This window comes from Corapipo altera, unplaced genomic scaffold, assembly GCF_003945725.1.
Source record: "Corapipo altera isolate COAL_440 unplaced genomic scaffold, ASM394572v1 1, whole genome shotgun sequence".
NCBI lineage: Eukaryota > Metazoa > Chordata > Aves > Passeriformes > Pipridae > Corapipo > Corapipo altera.
Genome location: NW_020884873.1, coordinates 40,675,519 through 40,696,903, shown reverse-complemented (window position 1 = coordinate 40,696,903; position 21,385 = coordinate 40,675,519). Strand labels below are relative to the sequence as shown.

Here is a 21,385-nt window from a genome sequence, read left to right as displayed (position 1 = left end):
ATGTAAGAAATTATAAACATATCTAGCTGCTATGTAGCTTTGAACTCTTGTGTGGATTCCACAAAAATAGCTAAGGTAGTGGGAAAGTCTTTTCCTGTGCCATTGTCTTAGAATGTTCTGATGAAATGGACAGGAGTAATGTGACCTAATTGCATGTTTACTGAACTTCTCAGTGTGGTATATTCTCGGATAGCAATGCCAGACTTACTTTGCAACTCCACTGGAACCACTGTTAATTACACATTAATTGATGGAAGTGCCTAAAACTTTAGAGGAAACACATTCAAAATGTTGGGATTTTTCTTCCCACTCTTGGCTTGAGCATGATTTCTTCCTTTTTTTTTTTGAATACGGCAGCATTAATTTTTTAGCTGTTGCATAAAGGGTCAAAATACATCTCTTGAAAAATCTACATAAATCCTCATGCATTCAGTTTAGGTCATAAAAAGAATGAAGTCAGAAATTACTATATTGTATCTACAAGTTGTCAGGAACATGAATTTTTAAATATGGTGAAGGCAAGACCTGAATTGGGAGGCTGTTTTTAAGACAAATCCAGGTTGTGGTTTGATTTGTAAAAGATTGTCTTAAGTCTGTCAGCCACAAACTGTTAATTTCTTTCTTTAGAAGAGAAAGATGCACAATTTACTTTTTCAAATTAATAGTTTACTGTCTACATTAAATTCAAAGTTATTTCCGGGTACCTGTGCAAAAATCTACAGGCAGAGCGTTATCCAAGGTGATGCTGCCTAAGAAAAAGAGACCGGTCAATAAATGGGCAACAGCACAGTGCCCTGATTGAAGCATGGGGGACTTGAATCCCATGTGTTGACAGATGTTTGCTAAGAATACTGTCATGAGGTAAGACAATCTGTGATCTTAAGGTGGAAAGTTATTCATCAGATCATACAGTAAGTTAGGCTGGAAGGGTCCTCAGGAGGTTACATGGTCCAACACCAGCTCAAACAGGAACCAACTTCAAAGTGAGATCTAACTTTTTTGAAGTTCAGAGAGGTTGCTCACTCAAAGGCAAATTTCATTACACTGCTGTCATTTTAATTCAACAAATCCAAAATAAGGTCGACCAGCCCAGTGCATGAACTCATCTGACAAGATTCAAGTTCTGAGGCAAGTGTGGCAATGGAGGCAGTTGGATAGAAACAGTGGTATGTGCTTTGGGGCATTATATGCCTTCTCATGCCTATTTACCTTCAGCAACTGCTTGGCACTCTAATAATATAATTTCTCCATGGTTACTGTTGAACACTGAGAAATTTAAAGAAATATATACTTTGATCTCCTATTTCAAAGTGAGCTTTGCCTTACAAATTCCTTGATTTGGAGGTGGAAGCCTGTTAGGATCATTATTTACCTTGCAGTAGAGAAACTGCAGAGGCCCCTTAACCAAGTAGCATAATTTTTTCACACTTGGTAAGATGAAAAACGCAAGAGATCAAATACAGCAGGGAATTGGTAGCTCAGTATAAGTTTACAGAGTACAGTATTTCTAGGAATAGAGCTATGGTAACTTTAAAGTATTTTCTAGATACCAGAAGTAGCGAGACTGTGTTTGCATGACACTATCCCAGCAGTTCACAGCATTACCACTCTCAGAGTTCTTGCAAGGAGAGCTTTTTTTCTTGTGAATAAGTGCAAGAAATGTTGGATGGGAAACAAAATGTACATTCCCTGCTGGGAGCAGCTATGGATTTTAGCCACAAAAAGGAAGCATAGGCTCACACTGGACAATTGACTGGAGGAATGATAGCAGGAATAGTAACACATACTTGACAGAGAAGATAAAACAGAATGAAGTACCTAACTTTCAGGTTACTCCTGAGCGTATAATTAATCACAGAAAAGTTTTCTGATGTTATATTTTATCAGCAGGATTCTCAGATGTCAGCAGTGCTTTGAAATGTATTTTTTATCTACACATCACTAATATTTAAACAGGAAGTGCAGTTGTTTAATTACTGTAGTTCTAGGACAATTTATAAATGTCAGTTTTAATCTTTGTTACATTTTGTGACAAGGAGATTATGTGTATTCCAGTTTGATGTGTTTAAGAATTAGTTGTCACTGAAGGCTGCTATTTGAAATACATTTAAAATAAGAATAGTGCTTATATATGGTTCACTAAGTACACAAGGAATTAAGGCATTCCTTTTTGTTCTCAACAAATGCTAAAGCTGGAAGATTAAACATGTAGAGAATTTTGCACATAAATTGTTGTTGTGAGATCATTTGGCCCTGAACGACAACTTCAACATACAAAAAAAAGCCTGTTTAAGAACAGGTTTTTAGACAAGGATTTGTAGAATTTTACTTTTTCACGTACTTTTTACAAGATGGATGATGTTCAGCAATCTTCCCTAAAACCCTTTTCCCAAACTCATGGGTAGCCTAATCTAGCATGTAATATTAATTATGGAAGTTTTGGGAAAATATATTAATCCTTAAAGGTGGCGGACTTATAGACCAGTCAGACGTAATTTTGTACATTTTTATAGCAGTTTTAGCTTTTGTTGTTGCTTGTGAATTTTCTGACTTTACAATAAGGACTTCAAAAGCAAGTTAAAGGTAGATTTTTAGTGTAGTTATATGTAAGTATTCTTCATAAAGCATGACTTGTAGACTGTGCTGGAGATAAGGACTCCAATAAAATTAAATTCATATTGTTCTCTTGGGTATTGCTAAAAGGTTTGTTTTTAGAGAAGAATGAAAAACATGCCGTTGTGATACTGTCAGAGAGATCTCATATCCAGTAAAAGCTATGACTTGTTCATCTCAGTACTGCAATTATAGAATCATAGAATCATTTAGGTTGGGAAAGACCTTTAAGATCATTGAGGCCAACTGTTAACCCAGCACTGCCAAGTCCACCACTAAACCCTGTCCCTAAGTGCCACATCTATGGGATGTGACTCAACCACTTCTCTGGGCAGCCCTTTCTAATGCTTGACAACCCTTTCCATGAAGATTTTTTTCCTAATATGCAATCTAAGCCTCCCCTGGTAGAACTGGAGGCAGTTTGCTCTTATCACTTATAACCTTGAGAGTAGACACCCTCTCCCACCTCACTGCAACCTCCTTTCTGGTAGTTGTAGAGAGTGATAAGGTCTTCTCTGAGCTTCCTTGTCTCCAGACTAAACAACCCCAACTCCCTCAGCTGGTCTTCATAAAACTTTAGCTCCAGACCCTTCACCAGTTTTTTTACCCTTCTCTGGACATGCTCCAGCACCTCAATGTATTTCTTGTAGTGAGGAGCCCAAAACTGAACACAGGATTTAAGGTGCAGCCCCACCAGTGCTGAATACCGGGGGTGGATCCCTACCCTGGTCCTGCTGGCCATGCTATTTCCGTGTTCGATTGAAATGACACCCGATTTAAACCCAGAAATTCCTAGGTAAGGCTACATAATGACAATAGTTTGCTCATATTTTCATTTTGGAGCTGGATTATGTTTTAATATTGAGGTTTTTATAAGCCCTTTCCAAAAATTCATTCTGCTTGTTACTGTTGGATAATGTCGACTTCATTTTATGTACTAAAAGAATAAAAAGTCATAATACTATTTCAAATAATAAATTATAGACCATATATGCATGATTTTAGCTCCTTCAAGAATTGTATTTACAAATGCTTTACAATTGTCACCTAGGTTTTTATGATTTGCTTTTTAACGTTTTGTTTAGGTACCAGTTAAACATTGTCTGTTTCTTTATTTGAAGTGAGAGACATAATTGGAATGCAAGTAGCTAAATTTCTGATACAATTCTATTTGCATGACAGAGCTACAGTTCATGAAGGAGAAAATAACAAGTGCTTCCCTGGAACCTTTTGCCTGTTATTTGCACTAGAAGCAATATAAAACACTTATAATTGTAAAAGTGTGTATTTTGTGGACTCCTTAGTATTCTAGCTAACAGAACAGTATGCAAAAATGTAATTTTAAGAATTTTTGAACAAGATGATTAGCCTTTGCAGTCTAACAATGTAATATGGAAATGGGTGTTAACATGCCATGTATATTGTTAATAGTAAAGGGCAGCAATGGGCTTAATAAGGTAAGAATGGAAGCAATTAATTCTCAAACCTTTATTGTCTGTATATGGAGGTTAGACTAGGTGCTTATAACAGTAATTTAGCCTTTTGGTCCTTTATCCTTCATCCTATGGTAATTCTGGCAAGAAATACTTGAGGCTCTACCGTCTACCCTGTAAAGAAATTCCAAGCCAGTTTTCATGTGACAGTTAAGTTAAATGTCATTTGCATTTAAGTGTTTATGTGCCATTTGAAGAAGAAAAAAACAACAACCCTACTTTCCACACTTGAGGGCATTTATGTCAAAAGTCTTGGGTACAGGAGCTCCAAGAAAGTTGTCAAAATGTTGCAATTCGTGCATTCTTTTTTTACTGAGCTAAAACATAGAATTTAGAGCTGAGGAAAAGAGGAGTTTGGAGTTTCCTTTGATAATCCAAAGTAATCAGAATGAAGTCTTCAAAAAGGCTGTCAAGGATTGAATCTACCTCTCCTTTTTTATCTCTTTTATTCCCAGACTGTAATTTGTGGGATTTACTGCATAGATTTTACCATGGCTAAGATTTATGCAATTGTTTGTCCCAGATCACATTAAATCAATGAATCATTTTTTGCCAATAGCATTGATTGCTTTTACCTTTTACTTTTACCGTTTTACCGTTGCACTTTAAACACTACCAGAAATGGGAACACCTATATGCCCTCAGAATACTTTTAACACTCTTAAGCAACTTTATTTGGTCAGACGCCTTATTTTATTACCTTTCCTAAAATACAAACAGCACTGAATAACATTCTGTTTGAGGGTTGGGGCATTTTTTTTATCAGTTTCCTGAGCAGCTGCTAGGCATTTTCTTCTTAATATGATCTAGGATTCTCTGCTGCCAGTAGATAGAAGCTGAATGTAAATGCTTTCCCTTCCCCCCAGAAGGTCAAATGCAAATAAAGGGTCTATAAGCATAATGAACAGTTGTTTTTTGTTACAACTAAATGCAGAAATCAATAATGCAGTACAAAAGCTGTTTGAAGGTAAAATGACAAATCTAACAAAAATCTAGGATGTTTATTTAGCAGCTTGTCAATTTTCTGCATTCTTTTTCATCTGATTGATAAAAATAATCTGTGTTGAACTTTAGTACAAGTTAATAGTGAGAAATTTCATTAGCTTGCAAAAGAAATAAAAGCAGATCTTTTTGCAGTTTCATACAGAGTATTGTAGTAGTATTTTCAGAACTGGGGTAAATAAAGAGTAATAGCTAACACAAGAGGTTTTAATTACCACTAGGGAAGTAATTGAAATTTTTTCCGAGGGGACAAAGCTACACTATGTACCTAATTAAAGAAAATGTGCCAGTCCTTCAGAGACTGGATAATCTTTTTCATTGCTATATTTTAGCCCCCACTGTTCTAGAAATGGAAAATGTATAGTTATGAAGTTTATGATACTTAGGGTTTATCCAAGATGGTGTAACGATCCTATCAACCACAGTCAGATGCAGTGTATGGTGGCATGTTACAGTTCTCCATTTTGCTGTGTGCATCACAAAATGCTCTAATTTTGTCTAAGACTGATCATTTTATTGTGTGTATGAAAAGAAATAAGAAAGAACTGATGTTGACATACATCATCAAAGTGGAATAAATTAAAACTATAGGGTATTACCTTTGTTAAATAACAGAAAAGGTAGTCATATTTCCATAAGAGAATTGTTAATTAATTATTTTCTGTCTCCGTGTACAAAAAGAGTATCTCTGCATTCTTTTGATTGTGTTCATTTTCTGTGAGTATCTTCTCCATCTCTCCCAGACTGGCTGCTTACCAAATTCTTTGGAAGCCTTCTCTACCTTGACCCTGTCTCAGTGTCTCGTGATTAAACCTCCTTTCTAGAAGCAGTCATATTTCCTCTCCACCCCTTTCTTCTTCACAGCAATAGCTTTGATCACTTTGTAAATTGAGTTCAGTGACCTTCTGTCTGTTATGGTATGCAAAATTCTGGTAATATTTTGATGAAGCATCATGGAATCATAGAATGGGTTGGGTTGGAAGGGACCTTAAAGGTCATCTTGTTCCAGCCCCCCTACCATTGGCAGGCATGTGACCCACTAGATCAGATCGTTCAGAGCCCCATGCACCTTGGTTTTGAACACTACCAGGAATGGGACATCCACAATTTCTCTAGGCAGCTTGTTCCAGTGCCTTACTACCCTCACAGTAAAGAATTGCTTCCTAACATTTAATCTAAATCTCCCCTCTTTTAGTTTAATGGTGATGCCTTTCAACTTGTCAGTTCTTCATTCCTCTTTGTTTTGCAATGTGTTTGAGGGAATCTCTCTTCGGCTGAATCTGCAACCTTCTGAAAATATGAATTGTTCTGTGATCTGTCAGTATGTTTTAAATTATATTAGTTAACTTTCATTGATAGTCTGATGGCTCACTTTATTATAAGGATACAAACTGTAGTCCCTTGTAAAATGTGAATTATTCCATCTTTTTAAAGTATCTCTCCCTCATGACTTTTACTGCAAATGCATGTTTCCTTGGTCATGACAGGTGTCTACTTTCTTTGGCAAGTATATTGTATTTTTATAGACCCATAAATATGAGACTGCTGTGGCTTGCAACTGGCCACAGACTTTATGTTTAGTTGACAGCAAGGTCCACATTACGTATCTGGCTTTGGCTTGCTGGACTTGTCTTAGGCTGCCTGGAGATTTGGTCTGACTTATAAAAGCATATATCTAATGAAAAAATAATAAATTCTGTCTGCTTTATTATAGCTCTTTCTACAGCTTAGCTTTCTGCAATTGTGTGGTGTAACCCACCTTGGTAGATATGCTTTGTATTTAACAAATACTTATAATATGTAGTTACTCTGTGTAGAGTTAACTATCTATAAGCCTAGACTAAAATGGAACATAGAAAAGACATGTGACCATAACTGACACCTTGAAAGTACTGGAATGCCATGATACTAGAGGCCCCAGACCTATGAACAGCTCACCAGTGGCCAATTATTGGTCATCAAATACTGTGACCTTGAGAATAAAACCAGTTTTAAGGGAAAAGAAGAGGAGAAATAACAGATATGTGGCATATATAGAAGCCATGCCATGTTAGGATGTAATGTGGAGTTGTAGACTAGTGAAGAAGTAACAAGATGTAAAGCGCATTAACAAGCATAAAAATTAGTCCAAGAGGAGCCTAGAAAGAGAGAAGGAAGAAACAGGCAACATCTTACTTCTCATGGCAAAGGATTTGGGATGCTGATAACTGAGTCACCATACCACACCTATGCAGGTTGAAACCATTGAACCCAGAGGGTCAGTGGAAGGGTGAGCAAGAGGTAGATACTGGAAAGATTGTGTGTATATTTGTCATTTTAACAGTATTTGGAGTGTGTTAGTACCATTGTTAATGGACTAATGATAAACTCTTTGATTAGACTGTTATAACTTTCATTAGGACTATAAATAAGTTCCTGACTTTTCATATACAATATGTACCTTTTGCCTATCTCAACATCCTGAATGTGACAAATCATTGGAAATTCAAATAACTTGTTCTGTAACTTGGCTATCACAGCTCAGTAACAGTATGCGTCTTATGATTTTACATCCTTAGTGCAGAGGAGCCTGGTTTCCTTGCAAAATGAGTGGAGCTCTTAGAGAGCAATCCAAATGCTTAACTGGGAGTCGTCTTCTTTTCGTTGATTATGTAAAGTCTATGTGCTCCTTACATTAGCACTCTTACCAGATTTATCAGTTTCACTTCCCTTCTTGGCAATTCCCTTTTGTTTGGAAACTGGATTCTCAGTGTCAAAATTGTTAACTTGAAACCTTCGGAGTTTCATCAGACTTCCTTTCCTGTGCATTTTTTCCCTGCTTCCATTCCGGTTTATTTTTACTCTTTCCTATTTACTGCTCTCATTACAGCATATCACATTTTTAAGTAATTTTGCTCTCTGTAATCTAGTGTTCTTCATCATTCTGAAGAGCTGGGGAATGCATACCATTTATATTCCAAAGATGTATTTAAACTATAGGTAAAATGACTAACCCATATTTCAAGTGTGTTCACTGAGACATTTTCTTGATGCTTTTGGGTGCATAGAGATGACTCTTCGTTTTCTAACAATGAATGCCATGAAGTACAGAGTTCTACTATCTTTTCTCGCCTTGCATGAACAAGTAGTTCAAATCTTGACAGCTTTTTTTCTCAAGTTAAAAGTTTTGCCACTGATGAGTTTTTTTGACATCTTGTTTTTGAGCTAAATAAAATTCTTCAAGGAAATTTGTACTTAAATAAAATTTGGTTTGAGGTCTTCAGCTTTTGTAGAAAACACAATAACTTTGCTCAACACCAGGCGGTGTACAATATCTGATTAATGCTGTTGTGGTTGATGTGATCTGCAGCAGGAGTTTTTTTAGGTTTCCAAGGAAACAGTGCAATAGGGGCATATGGGGGTATGATTATACATATGTATGTATAGCAGTTTCTTAAAATATAAAAGAAGCAAGATTGGAGGTGGGCTAAATAGCCATATTTATAGCTGAGCTATACCCAGCCTAGATCTTCCCGTACAGCAGTGAAAAACCTTTCACCTGGTCTAACAGAGCCTGAATTTTGCCTGTATGACTTTGTATCAAGCTCATGTACCACCAGGTAGCCACACTGCAGTTTGGTTTCTCACCTACACCAATAATAATTTTCACTACTTTCTAAAATTCCCAAATCTTCATTCGCGAAGCCCAGCCATGACTTTCTAAAAGTTGTTCACTGGATAACCACAGAACAAATTCTTCTACAGAAATAATTAATGTCCATGGCATTAAATACAGTCTGTAAAATGGAATAGACTTCACTGAAGGTTTTTGTTTGTAAGATTTGTTTATGTACCCAGTTGGATATGTGTAGGCGAGCTGTTTTTGATGAGAAGGAAAGTTTGCTCAGAGTATCATGTTCTTTGGAGCTGCCAAAATAATAGAATGTAAGTGTAGGTAAGAAGAAAAATATAAAAGTTGTCATGGTAATCAGATATCTGATCTGCAGTAGCCTGAGCTGACAGTATTTAGTACAGATTTTTCAAGCTCTGATTTTAGGAACCATCAAATTTTCAAGTAAATATATTCAGTTAAATAGTAACATGGTTGAAGGAGAAATTTCTTTCAAAGCTGAAAGGACTGATGACCTTGTTGTTCAGTCTGTGCATGCATGTTATTTACTTTAGCTTAATCTCAAGTTTGTTATGACTCTTCTGAGTTGTCTGTTTATCTCCAGTTGTTCAGTGTAAATGAAGACTTTGCTCTTATCTTCTGCTTGATCTGCATGTTGATACGTGATATGCTGTAGTATTGTTGAAGGTCAGGGAAGACACTTGCCTCAGTGATTATATTTGAAATAACCAAAAGGCATGCCTGTTGTTTTTGTTAATCTGAACTGTAATGAAGTATGTTCTTTGCAATTTATTTGTATACCACAGATGTAGTAGATGAAGTTATACTTCCTTGGTTCTAGAAGAATAAATGCTGGAAAATTATTATATGGCCACCCTTGCATTTTGCGTGTTTTTTCTAGCAAACATAAGAAAGAGCGTGATTGATTAAATCTGATGAATATTGAAAAAAGATTTTAATTTCAGTCATTATAAAAGTACTGTTCCTGAGTAAAAAATGCTGATTATGCTATATTGGTTTATTAGAATTTGTTTCTTCATATTTTGGATTAATAAATTGTATAACTTTGTATCAGGTTAATTGATGCACTGTAATGAGAGTTCTGCATTTCACTCATAGTTTGGGACCATTGTATGTGCACTTTTTCTTGCATATCAGTGAAGGCAGGATTGTGTTGAAGGATGTGGAAAATTGAAACAGTATTCAATATTACGGATTGAAATTTCTCTAAATTTACCTTTTTGTAGTTCTTTTTTTAGTTAAGGCCTCAGCCCATCCCTATTGAGATAATTTTGATACATGTCGTCATAGCTCAGTTACATATCAGTAATAATTTGCTAATGCTTTTTCATGGGTAGTTGTTTTCAAGTCTTTATTAATTTTTGGATGTTGGAGCCTTTCCCAAATACATTTAAAAATTGAAGTGGGTTGGCTGGGTATAACCGAAGTTCCTCTGAATTTTCTGTTTTCTCAGGAGTGCATATATACTTGTAAGTACATGTAATTTTTAAATAGTAGTGATGTCCATAATCTGTTTGAGTGTCTTATCTTTCATTGTTTTCCTCTTCATTTTCAGGTCTGGCAGTTTCTCTTCAGTTACTTCATGGAGACATAGAACAAATTAGGAGAGAGTATACATCCAGATTTACCCATGGAGTATCCATAACAAGGAAATTAGGTTTTTCCAATATCATAATGCCTGGTAAGAGAAAAATATATCAATAATTACTTGATTTTCAGCTGTTTTCCCAATAACTACTGTATTCTGAAACTTCTTAAACAGTTCTAGGGACTTTTATGTTAGTATTTTTTCATAAAGTTAGAAGAAAACTGTGTCCCAGTGGCCACATTACATTATACATTGTATAGTTACTATGCCAATGTCAAATGGGCATATGGCTATAGTAGCCTATTTTGAGAGATGGAACCTCGCTATATAGAAGTGAAGATGACTGAGTGCAAGACTGCTGAGCTTTATGCAGGGAAAAAGATAACCAGCAGAACATTATGTTCTTAGGAGCTGGTAGCTTTCTAAATAAAGTCTCAGAGAATTTCACTGGTACTGTACAGCTTCTGTTTTCACAAGGTTTGTGCCTCCAGTACTGGAAAATGACTGGAAATGGATAAAAATACAGATGCAGAGACCTCATTTTGCTTATTTGTATGACAAAATATGCAAATACTTAAGCAGATGCTAAGGAAGGTATAAAGACTGTGTCAGTATGAATGTGAAGAAGCAAATACAGGAAGAAGATTGTAGAATTATTTATAGCTCCATTCCTGAAATGAAATTTTTAAAAAGTTTAATGGGTTTGTGGAAATGAAAAGGAAGAGCATACTTGCAAGCAGACCAATTTGGCATGATTATGGTGTTATGTTGTTGCTGACAAATGTTGCAGGGAGGAGCTCACATCCCGTTTTCAGCTGAGTCTATACACAGAGTCTTGACTCTCTCAAATCATCCTCATGACTTGTGGATTTTTAACAGAGACTGTCTTCTTCATATAAAGCTCTGTCTTTGCATTCCTGTGGACCTAAATCAGAAGTAAACTAAGATTCTGAGGCAAGAATAAATAAACTTCAATACTTCACTAGTTGAGGAGGTCTTAAATAGGCATTTCAAACTCAGTAATGAGACTCAGCTTTAGCTACGAGCATGTATTTCTCTTGAACTTCTGCCTGAAATTTGACAACGGAGAATTCACTCTTGTGTTCTTTCTGCCAATTAAACATCTGTCCTTCTGCGTCCTTGATCAGCACCACTTGATCACTTGATCACTTAAAATATGCACATAACACAGGTTAATAAAACAGTTTTAGAATTACTATGAAAATACTATGCTGATGGGACTGCAATATTTAGAACAATAAAATGCATGAGTCGGGTGCCATTTAATTTGGTTTATATATGTATGCTTAGTGGAAACATTCATTTGAAATTTTATGGCTTATTAGCTTGGGTTTGTTTGTTGTATTACAGTTGGATTTGTAATTTGAATCGAATGGGTGTTGTAGATAATGTGGCTGATAACAGTGGAAGCAGTTTTACTGAGCACACTATAACTCCCATTAAGAATCCTTTCTCCATTTATCTATGATTTAGTGACCTCCTGCTCTGTGTTATCAAATTTTCTAAGTTCTGTAAATAACTCTCGTGTCCCCTTTCTTTCTAGTTGAGAAATAATGTATTAAACTGAGAAAAACATGCTATACCAGAGTACTGTGTAATCAGCTGGTGGAGGAGTTTCTTGACTCAGTTTCAAAGAGTTGTGCAGGCTCATTTAGTCCCGTTTTTAGTTAAAAAAATAATGTATAGGTTCTGGTATGCTTCTTTCTCAGTCCAATCGTATGCATACCTCAGTTTAAATAATCAACTTCTATTCCGTGTTTACTGGCATAGAAGGGATTTCTCCTGAAGAGAAATAATCATCTCACTCTTGCAATGATAAGTTTCAAGGGCTAACCAGAGCAGTATGCCCTAGGCACTGAAATGCCTGCAGGAATCTAGCCTTTGAAATGCTTTTTTACTTTAAAGCTCCTCTTTAATTTTGTTTCTTTTCTAGTGTCTTTTTTTTTTCCAAGATAAATTAGAGAACTTCATCTTTTGCCACAAGAAATGGTCATTAATTAGATCTTATTTTATATTTTTGTTGAAAGTAAGTGTGTTGCTGTGTCTAATTAGCACTTAGGTTAGTGTTCTGAACCAGACTCTCTTGAATTATTCACTAAGAAATACTTCATGCTGCTAAACTGCAGTATCTCTTTTATAAATGCCATATTTTAAGTTTCTCTCATATTCTGATTTATTTAAACTCTTTCTGACCTTCATTTTTTGTCATATCAGTCCTTTTCTCTGTGGAGGTTTTGCTGTTAAAAGTAACTATGATCAGCATACATGCCAAACCGGAATTTTGTTGACAATAATAATGCGTGTTTCTATAGAGTAATGCTTTTTGTGTCACTACAGCCTGACAGGGGGAAGCCACAGAATGCACTATCCAGGACCCCTGGAATTTTTTAATGAAGAACTCCAAGTGTTTTAGGAAATGAAGTAGATGACTGGAAAAAAAGTAGATGGCAATGATTCAAAAAGGCTGTGAAATAGGTAACTCACTTTATTCTAGCCAACAGAAGGAGGACAGGAAGTGAAAGTGTCATCTTCTGTATGCATTTTCTGAGTTTGACCAGGATTTCAGGGCAGACTTTATATGATCACTAGTAAACTCCATTCCAACGTTCTGGTGTGGTAGTCTGCAGATACACAAGCCAGTATTCTCAGAAAACTTTGTACAATATTGAAGGACAACTGTACTTGCACACTGAGTTTCTGTGTTCACCATTTCCTAAAAGATCAGACAGCCACATCATTACTTAGTATATAAAATTTAGCATTTGATATTCACAAATGTATTATACTTTTGAGGAACACTTTACATTAACATATGTAATGGGAATGAAATGTAAAAGCTTTTTTTTTTTTTTGCTTTTTGGCTATTTTATGTAGTGCACTCTTATGGAATCTATTTCCAAATTCAACTTTGAGCATCTGTATCAGCACATAGCTTCAATGCTGCAAATGTTCACATGTTCTAGAACACATGCATGTAGATATTCTTTTGCATCTTTGTGGAAGATATCTGATTCCATAATTAAGCCTGATCACTAGTTTGTGTTGTCTGGGGAATAAACCCTTGCACAGCTGTATGGGGACTTAACCAGAGGAGCCATAGCTCCCTGCCATGCCTACCAGTTGCAAACAGACTCTAAACTATTGTGTGGTAAGCTATACTGTCCTTAATAATGCTAAGTCTTTTACTGGTAGTTTACTGGTAGACGTCATCTTAACTACTCAGTACATTCAAAGCCAAAATCCATTCAGCGTGAGACACTAGCACATAAAGTAAAGTACTTTCATGTTTTCCTGTAGAATACTTTTTCCACTAAGTAATTCAATTAGTTCCAAGCCTTTCTTCCTGGAACTTTATCTACAAACTTTCTCTATGCATGTTTATAGTAATAAAATAAGATAGTTCTTATTTAAAACAACCATAGATTTGATTTTGAAAGACTCTGTGTCTTATAGACAACAGCAGCTTGACTAAAAATGTCTTAGTCCATAAAATGTCCTGCAGTGTATAAACAATTGGCCTGTTGGTCGACTTCTCAAAAGACTTGCATAGGTGTATATTACCGAGTTATAGCCATGTTTTTTACAGCTTATGATCAGAACTGGTGCCATTACCACTGCTGAGATCTGATCACCACGTGCTTTGAGTTAAAGATAAGAGCTTATATTTATTTCTGTCAATCAAAATGATTAAACTCTTATGATATTAGAAGAAGTTAAAGAATCGGCAAGTCACTGCAATGATTTTACCTTAGCCATTGTTTACATTGTACATGAGCTTAAGAGTGTCTCTAATACTGGTATCTATAGCTGAGCTAGCCAGTCCTGACTGGAAAAGTCTTGGCTTGTAATCCTTTGCCCAGAATTTTATGGTTCTGTTCTAATTCTGTAATAAATTTTCACACGTAGCATTGCTGAAGACTCGACATGAAACTGCAGTATTAATTTCTGTAGTGGAATTTTCTTTCTTTCAAGATTATTTGTCCAAGATTAAAAATCGTATTTTGTTTCTCAATATTCTATCTTTTTTATTGTTTGTTTTTTTTACAATTTCTGCTCATTCAGCAGATAGGATGAGGTGCCTGGGATGTTGTTACGCTTTAAGTTTCCCACATTAAGCTTTCATATGCTTAATTTAAGAAAAATAACTGAAGTTTTTTACCATCACATTTGCATTACTTTACGTTTGTCACCTTTTAACTTTTTAGATATCCTTAAGCTGTCCAGTTAAATCTCATTAGAATCCTGTCTTTCAAAGCTACTGAATATACTATTTACTCCTTCATCTGAATTATTAAAAGGTCTTTTATTCTTTTCATGTACAGGTACACACTCACCTTTCTTACTATTTTCAGAAACTTTTAAAATGAAAGCTAGAATCTTTTTCTTTTTATATAAATGGTCTCACAAAATGCTATCTTTGTGATAACATGCATTTTTCAATTATATGATTTTTGACTAGAGGTGTATTCATTCTTTCAAAGCATAGAATAAGAGTCTGGAGAGCAAAAATTTAAAGAAAACTGTGGAATATGTTCTCTTCATTCTGGTGTCTGTATCTGCAAGTGAGCTTGGACTTAGTAAAGAGCTGTTGATTCTAGGAGAAGAAATATATGTCTAACACACTTAAGCATTTTTTCTCCCTTGAGCAGCAGAATGAATTTTTCCAAACTTCTTTATCCTCTATGAAGTACAAACTGTCTAAATTTAACACCTGCCACTGTTTGCTCTTCTGATTTCAAGAACCCAGAAATACGTATTTTTAATTACTGAAAGTAATATTACCTGGATATATTAGTTACACAAAATATGTTCAAGCAATATTGTGGAGTAAAGAGACCTTGAATTTTGACCTTTCACAAAACTGTAGTACACTATGGGGAATACCCTCTGCTTTTCAAATCCTATTCTAATACTTTTTAAATGCTTTGATCAAAGGAATTATCATTTCTACAAGTCACTGGAGAAAACAAAAATACTAATATGTGACTACATATTTGGTAAGACAATTTCAAGGAACTTGTATATTGTTTTCTTTTTCCTTTCCATCTCCTCTGTCTTATTTTCTTGGTTCCTTAGGAACTGAAGGAAAAAATAGAAGAAAAACTATGGAAGACAAACCAGAATTTAACTAGACTTCCCTTAATTTAAAATCTCTGGAAGTGGAGAATGAGGAAAAGGGTCTTCTGCAGTTTACAGTATTTGGAAGAATAAGATGGCTTTCTATTGAATATAGAATAAATAGCAGTGATGCATGGGAAGTATATGTAAGGATAGTTATGGCTTGGAAGTCTTTCTTCAATAAACCTGGTAAGGAGCACTGGGAAACTAACAAGTGAATACTTTAACTCTGTAAAAATAACTGGTCACCAGTGCCCCCAAAATCCTAACACAGGCAGAGTTGTTTTAACGTTTGCCATATATAAACAAGAATATCAAAGATAATACATAAACTAGCTATCAGTATATAAATAATAGAAATGGTCTTATTTTTTCCTGCCCGTCCCCTGTCATATACTTAAATGCAAACACACACCCTGCCCAAATCAGTTTTTATCAAGTATCACCCAGAAGGTCCCAGTCTCAGACCTTTTCTTTGTATGTATTTATTTAAGCACCAAGTACAGCATTTTCTCATTCTTGAGTTGTGTGTGAATATTACCCATAAATAGTAAATACTGTGAGTCTGTGTAAAATTTTCTTGCAAATAAGACAGTTGTTCTTTACCACAATAATGGAGTAGTCAAGGTATTGCTCTACGGGGAGAAAGCAGTGAATGGACAGCTGACTGGTGGTTGTCAGGGTCTTTAAATTTCAAACACTTTTACTGGCAGCTTCAAGCATGTCAATGAGACTTGCCTCTTTTTTTAAAAGTGCTGAATATATTCCCTGATAAGCAGCCAGTCAGTCTTTCAGTATCTTCTAAAATGCAAAACAAAAAGGAAATCGTTTCTGTAATGGGATTTCACTTCCTACATTCTTTGTGAAATGCAGCATGGATGTGTCTTCATGAGCTGCTCTCCTTAAGAACGCCCTTCTCACAGATAACAGCCTTCTGTATTACAATTGTCACAAATGATCTCAGATTACTTAACTTGAATTTTTTAAATTGAATTTTTGTTTTTTAAATTAAATAAAATGTTTAAGAAATGAGAAAGGGAAGGCAAGAGAATGGCATGGCTGAGTAAAGACATGCTGGTCACACTTAAGTGCAAGAGGGAAATGCACAGGCAGTGAAAGTAAGGACAGGTGTCCTCGGAAGAGTATAAGGATGTTGTTCAGTTGTGTAGTCAGGAAGTTGTCCAGTGATGGGTTCAGGAAGGCCAAGGCAAAGCTGGAGCTGAAGTTGGCAGGTGATGCAAAGAATAGAAGGTATTTCGGCCAGAAAAGAGAGGTCAAGAAAAGCATAATCCCTGTGATGAACACAACTGGTAAACTGGTCTCAATGGATGAGAAGGAAAGAAGGCTGAGATACTCAACAACATTTTTACCTCAGTCTTCATTGTCAATATCTCTTCCCACACCTGTCAAGTGGATGAACCTCGAGTCAGGGACTGGAGGGAGCAAAGTTCCTCCCACTGAAAGAGAAACCACCTGAGGAATCAGAACATATATAAGTCTATAGGGCCTGATGAGATGCATCCTAAGGTCCTGAGGAAATTCTGATGTAGTTGCCAGGCCACTCTCCATGATATTTGAAAAATCATGGCAGGTGAAGTACCCAGTGACTGTAAAAAGGGAAATATTGCACTCATTTTTAAAAAAGGGTAGAAACACTGGGACAGGTTGCCAAGAGAGGGTGTGGATGTCCCATCCCTGGCAACATTTAAGGTCAGATTGGATGGGGCTCTGAGCAACCTGATCTAGTTGAAGATATCCCAGCTCATTGCACAGAAGTTGGACTAGATGACCTTTAAAGTTCCCTTCCAATCTAAATCATTCTATGAACCTATGAAATCATCAAGGTCAACTGCCAGAAAGGGATTAGCAAGAGTTTAGTATTTCTATAGTATTCCAGGATTTAATCTTTTCTTCCCAGACCCACCTCCAAATATATATATTAATAAACAAATGTATTTTTATATTTAGAGGATTTGCAGCCTCCAGGTTGTGACTACTGCAAATATCATCAGCTTGTACTGTAGCTTGTTGAAATTTAGACTATATTCTGGTGCTAAGTGCTGCATCAGCCAGGCGTAGAGCCACCTGCTTTTGAATTGAGCTCTTTTGTCCTGTTCCCTGTACTTCTATGAACTGCTGGTTCCTACTGAAACTTAAGCTATGCCAGTTCTGAGTTTACTGGGCTAAAAAGGGAGTGGAAGATTTCCTGTCCTTGTCTTTTATCTTCCAGTTTTGCTTGTTATTGTTGGTATATCAGCATGGATGTCATAGAACATCCTAGCTGCTAAAAGGCTTGAAGGGTTTGGATTGACTTGAAGGGTAGGCGGCAAGGTGCACTAATGTTCCTTACCCCTCTCCTCTAGTTAAAATCACCTTCTGCTTGGTTTTTTTTTTAGATCTTCCCACTGGTAGTTGCTACATAGCTCTTTTCCCATTCTACAAAGTATTTTAAGGATCTTTTCTTGAAAATGTTTTGCATCCACAAGATTTACATCCTGGGTAATACCATTTTGTCTATGCCACATCCAGAGATTTTCAGTCCCTACAACTGAAATTGTTTTAAGATCTGCTCAAGTCATTTTAGAATATAAAACAAAGCATCTCATTAGCTTGCATCTCATTTACTGAGATGTAAATGGACAGGAACTTTCTCTAAACAAAATAATTTTTTTCTCTTTTTCAATTCATGGTTCTAAAGGACCTATAATTCTGAGCAAAGCTTTCAAAAAAGCAGTTCCTAACAAGAGCTCCTAGTGAGTTCTGTGTAATTATTTTTAAATTAGTGACTGCTGTCAGGACAGCTATAACTATCAGAGATGCTTGTTCAAATACAGTCATGCTGTGGCTTTTTACACGACTAAATAATCAAATTGAAATTTATTTCACTAGAAAGCTTTTTGAGGCTAGCTGACAAACTAAACTCTTTTCTTTTAACAAAGACAGCTACCTTTGATCTTTGACAGCTATCTTCAGCTTGAAACCTTGTTCCATATTAATATGCTACAAGAGATTCTACAGTTCTAAATGTATTTGGGATATGAGAAAAGTCTTGCTATAATATTTATGTTGCAGTTGCAACTCACAGCTTCCTCAGTGTAAGTTTTAAAACAGTTTTGTGATGAAGGATCATTACTTTGATGCTTAGGTTAGGTACAAGTGTTTCTAAAAAGTAAAAGTACAAATGATACATTCATACAAATATTCTTCTGACACTTGTACTGATCTGACCGTGTCCTTACTAGTGATCACCTGTGTTGTTCCTGTCACCTCAGGTTCAGTGGTAGCATTCAAACCTCTCTGAGCTGGGGGCAGCTTACATGCAGGTCCCATAGCTGGGGTCCACTTGTGAGCAGCAGCAGATCAGTGTTTGTACATAGGTCCTCAACAGTGATGATGCGGCCTTCGACCTATGACGGAAATGGAGTCTACAGAGCCATCCCGTAATGAAACTGTGTGGTGGACATAATAGGACCCCTGAGCATGCATTGTTATCTCCAGCTTGGAAATTATTCCTGGCTCTTTTCTCTTTACTGGTTATTTAAAATTTGTGACTTACAGTTGGCAGGTTTGGGAAGGCTGACCTCCATTAACTAAGTGTGTCCTCCAGCAGTATGTCTCGTGGCTGTTTTTCGACTTTAATTGGCTTTTCATCCTGTTCCTTATAATACTTTTGCATGTAATGATGATGATTAGGTCTCTGTCCCCCACTCCCAGTCAGCCCTCGAACAATTCATTGCTAGTTGGATTGAAGTCATGAAGCTTCTGCTTCTTCATAGGTCAGAAACCTTGATCTGTAATGTACCTAGTTAGCACCTACAGCTGGGACAAGAAGGGTTTGGAATTTTTCCTCTACCAGCCCATGAAAAGTGCTTTCCAGATATGTTTACCAGCTCAAAGCTGCAATGTATGGGCAGGAGCATATGAAAAGGCAGGTACTGCCAATGCTGTACTGTACACATTTTGATTTAGCAAACCAGACATTTCAATTCAGCACCTTTCACTTACAATTAAATTCATATACCAGAGTAAATGTCCCCGCAGAACGTGCACTGAAAACTTGAGCTGTATTGGAAAGTTCAGACTGTGTAATCATCCACATCACTGCAGCTTTTCTTTTCTTTTTTTTTTTTACGTTCTATGGAATTTCAGTTTCCATATAGCTTTAGCCTTCACTTCGTATTAGAAACCCTTGTAGGAGTTCGTCAGTCTACTTTTGATTAGCCAGATAGGTGAAATAACAGGATGCTAACTAAGTAGGGCCAAAGCATTGGGGTTATTGCATCACTTCTGTAATTAGGAGAGAATACCTTTTTCAATACATTGCATTATTGTCAGAAGTAAGAATAAGCAGCTTCCGTAGATACAGTCTTTGATTCTCACAGTTCTGTTTTTCCAAGAGACACCTTGTTTGATTTCTTCTGGCAATGAAAAAGGTAAAACAGAACAGGTTTGGAGTTTTAAGAAAACTTAAAATGCAATGAAACACTATTTTTAAAAGCCTGCTTAACTTCTCTGAAGCTCTGGTTACTTTTTTTAAAAATGCTCTTATTTTTTGCATAGAATCATAGGCTGGTTTGAGTTGGAAGGGACCTTTAATCATCATCCCTGCCACCCCCATGGGCAGGAACATCTTTCACTAGGTAAGGTTGCTCAAAGCCGTTTCCAGTCTGATCTTGAACACTTCCAGTGATAGGACATCCCATTCCACTGTCATTTTCATTTGCGTTTAAATCCTGTACAGTTTACTCTGCTTAAAAAGGAAAAATTATGGTTTTCACTGAGTTTCATCTGGGCATTAAATTTGTGGTGGAAATGGTTATTCAGTTATGACCCCATGGAAAATCGAAATAAATCCATGCTGATAATTGAAAATAATAACTGAATGTAGCACAAATGCATGTAGAATTCAAATTCAGTTTTTAAAGAGAAATTGCTGCAACTACAAGTTGTTTGCTAAAAATCAGCTTTATAACAAAGCTTCTTTTTTTTGATTGTTGTGTGTAGTCATTTTTTCTGAATGTAAAACACTTGCAAGTGGCCAACAGCCAGCACTAACTAGAACCAAACCTAGTATAAGCATGTGCTAAGCAAGGACCCAACATGCTGTAAGCTCTTTGGTAACCATACTGTATTAACTTCTAAAATCTTTATAGTCAAATATTACTGCAATGTAGGAATAAAAAGAATCTAGTAGTTTTAAGGGTAATTTTGTGACTTGAATAAGCATAAGAACAGCTTTACAGATTCAGATCAAGGGCCATCTAGATGAGTGTTGTAAGCAGACACCTAAGGAAGAGTAAAAACTGCGAATGCATATATGCATGTATGGTAATTATCCCCTGATGCTTTCCCAGCCTCCAGCTATTTACAACTCTAGGGATTTCCTGAGTGCTTGTGATTACCTGTTTCATATCCTGTGGTTGATCTTTATTCCACGATTTTGACATCCTTTCCTTTCATGTATACATTTCTTACATTCACAACATCCTTTGGAAAGGTTTTGGCTTGTGTTTGGTTTTTGCTTTGATTTTGCTTTTGTGGGTTTTTCTGTTGTTTGGTTGTTTTGGTTTGTTTGTTATGTTTTGGTTTTTTTTTAAAAGTCTTGCTGTCCATTACCTGAATAGCCACCACCTTTTGTTTGTTTTGAACCTGTTTCCCACCAGGAACCAGAGATTGATTCAGTGGTTGCACACACTTACTAGTGATTCAGCTCTTTCTTCCATGCCTTCACACAAAACTCTTAAGTGAATACCATCTGGTATTTTTTCTGTTGATTCTGTCTAGCTGTGTTCTAACCTTGGTCCATAGTTGTTTCAGAAAGTAACTGATAATAAGCTAATACAATAGCAGATTTCCACCCCTTTTTTGTGGGCATGGGTCTCGAGGGCTTGATAATATAGCAGTTTCTTCTTTTATTTT

The 21,385-nt window shown here is 36.2% G+C and overlaps 1 protein-coding gene across 4 annotated transcripts in view; it reads left to right on the top strand.

The window, feature by feature from the left end:
• The window catches only part of DOCK4 (dedicator of cytokinesis 4), a 237,301-nt gene that overhangs the window by 126,887 nt on the left and 89,029 nt on the right, over nucleotides 1-21,385 (top strand). For all 4 annotated transcript variants that reach the window (XM_027658285.1, XM_027658270.1, XM_027658277.1 and 1 more), the window contains exon 13: nucleotides 10,295-10,420. In XM_027658285.1, the coding sequence (XP_027514086.1) occupies nucleotides 10,295-10,420 (126 nt within the window). The remainder of the gene's footprint in view (nucleotides 1-10,294; nucleotides 10,421-21,385) is intronic.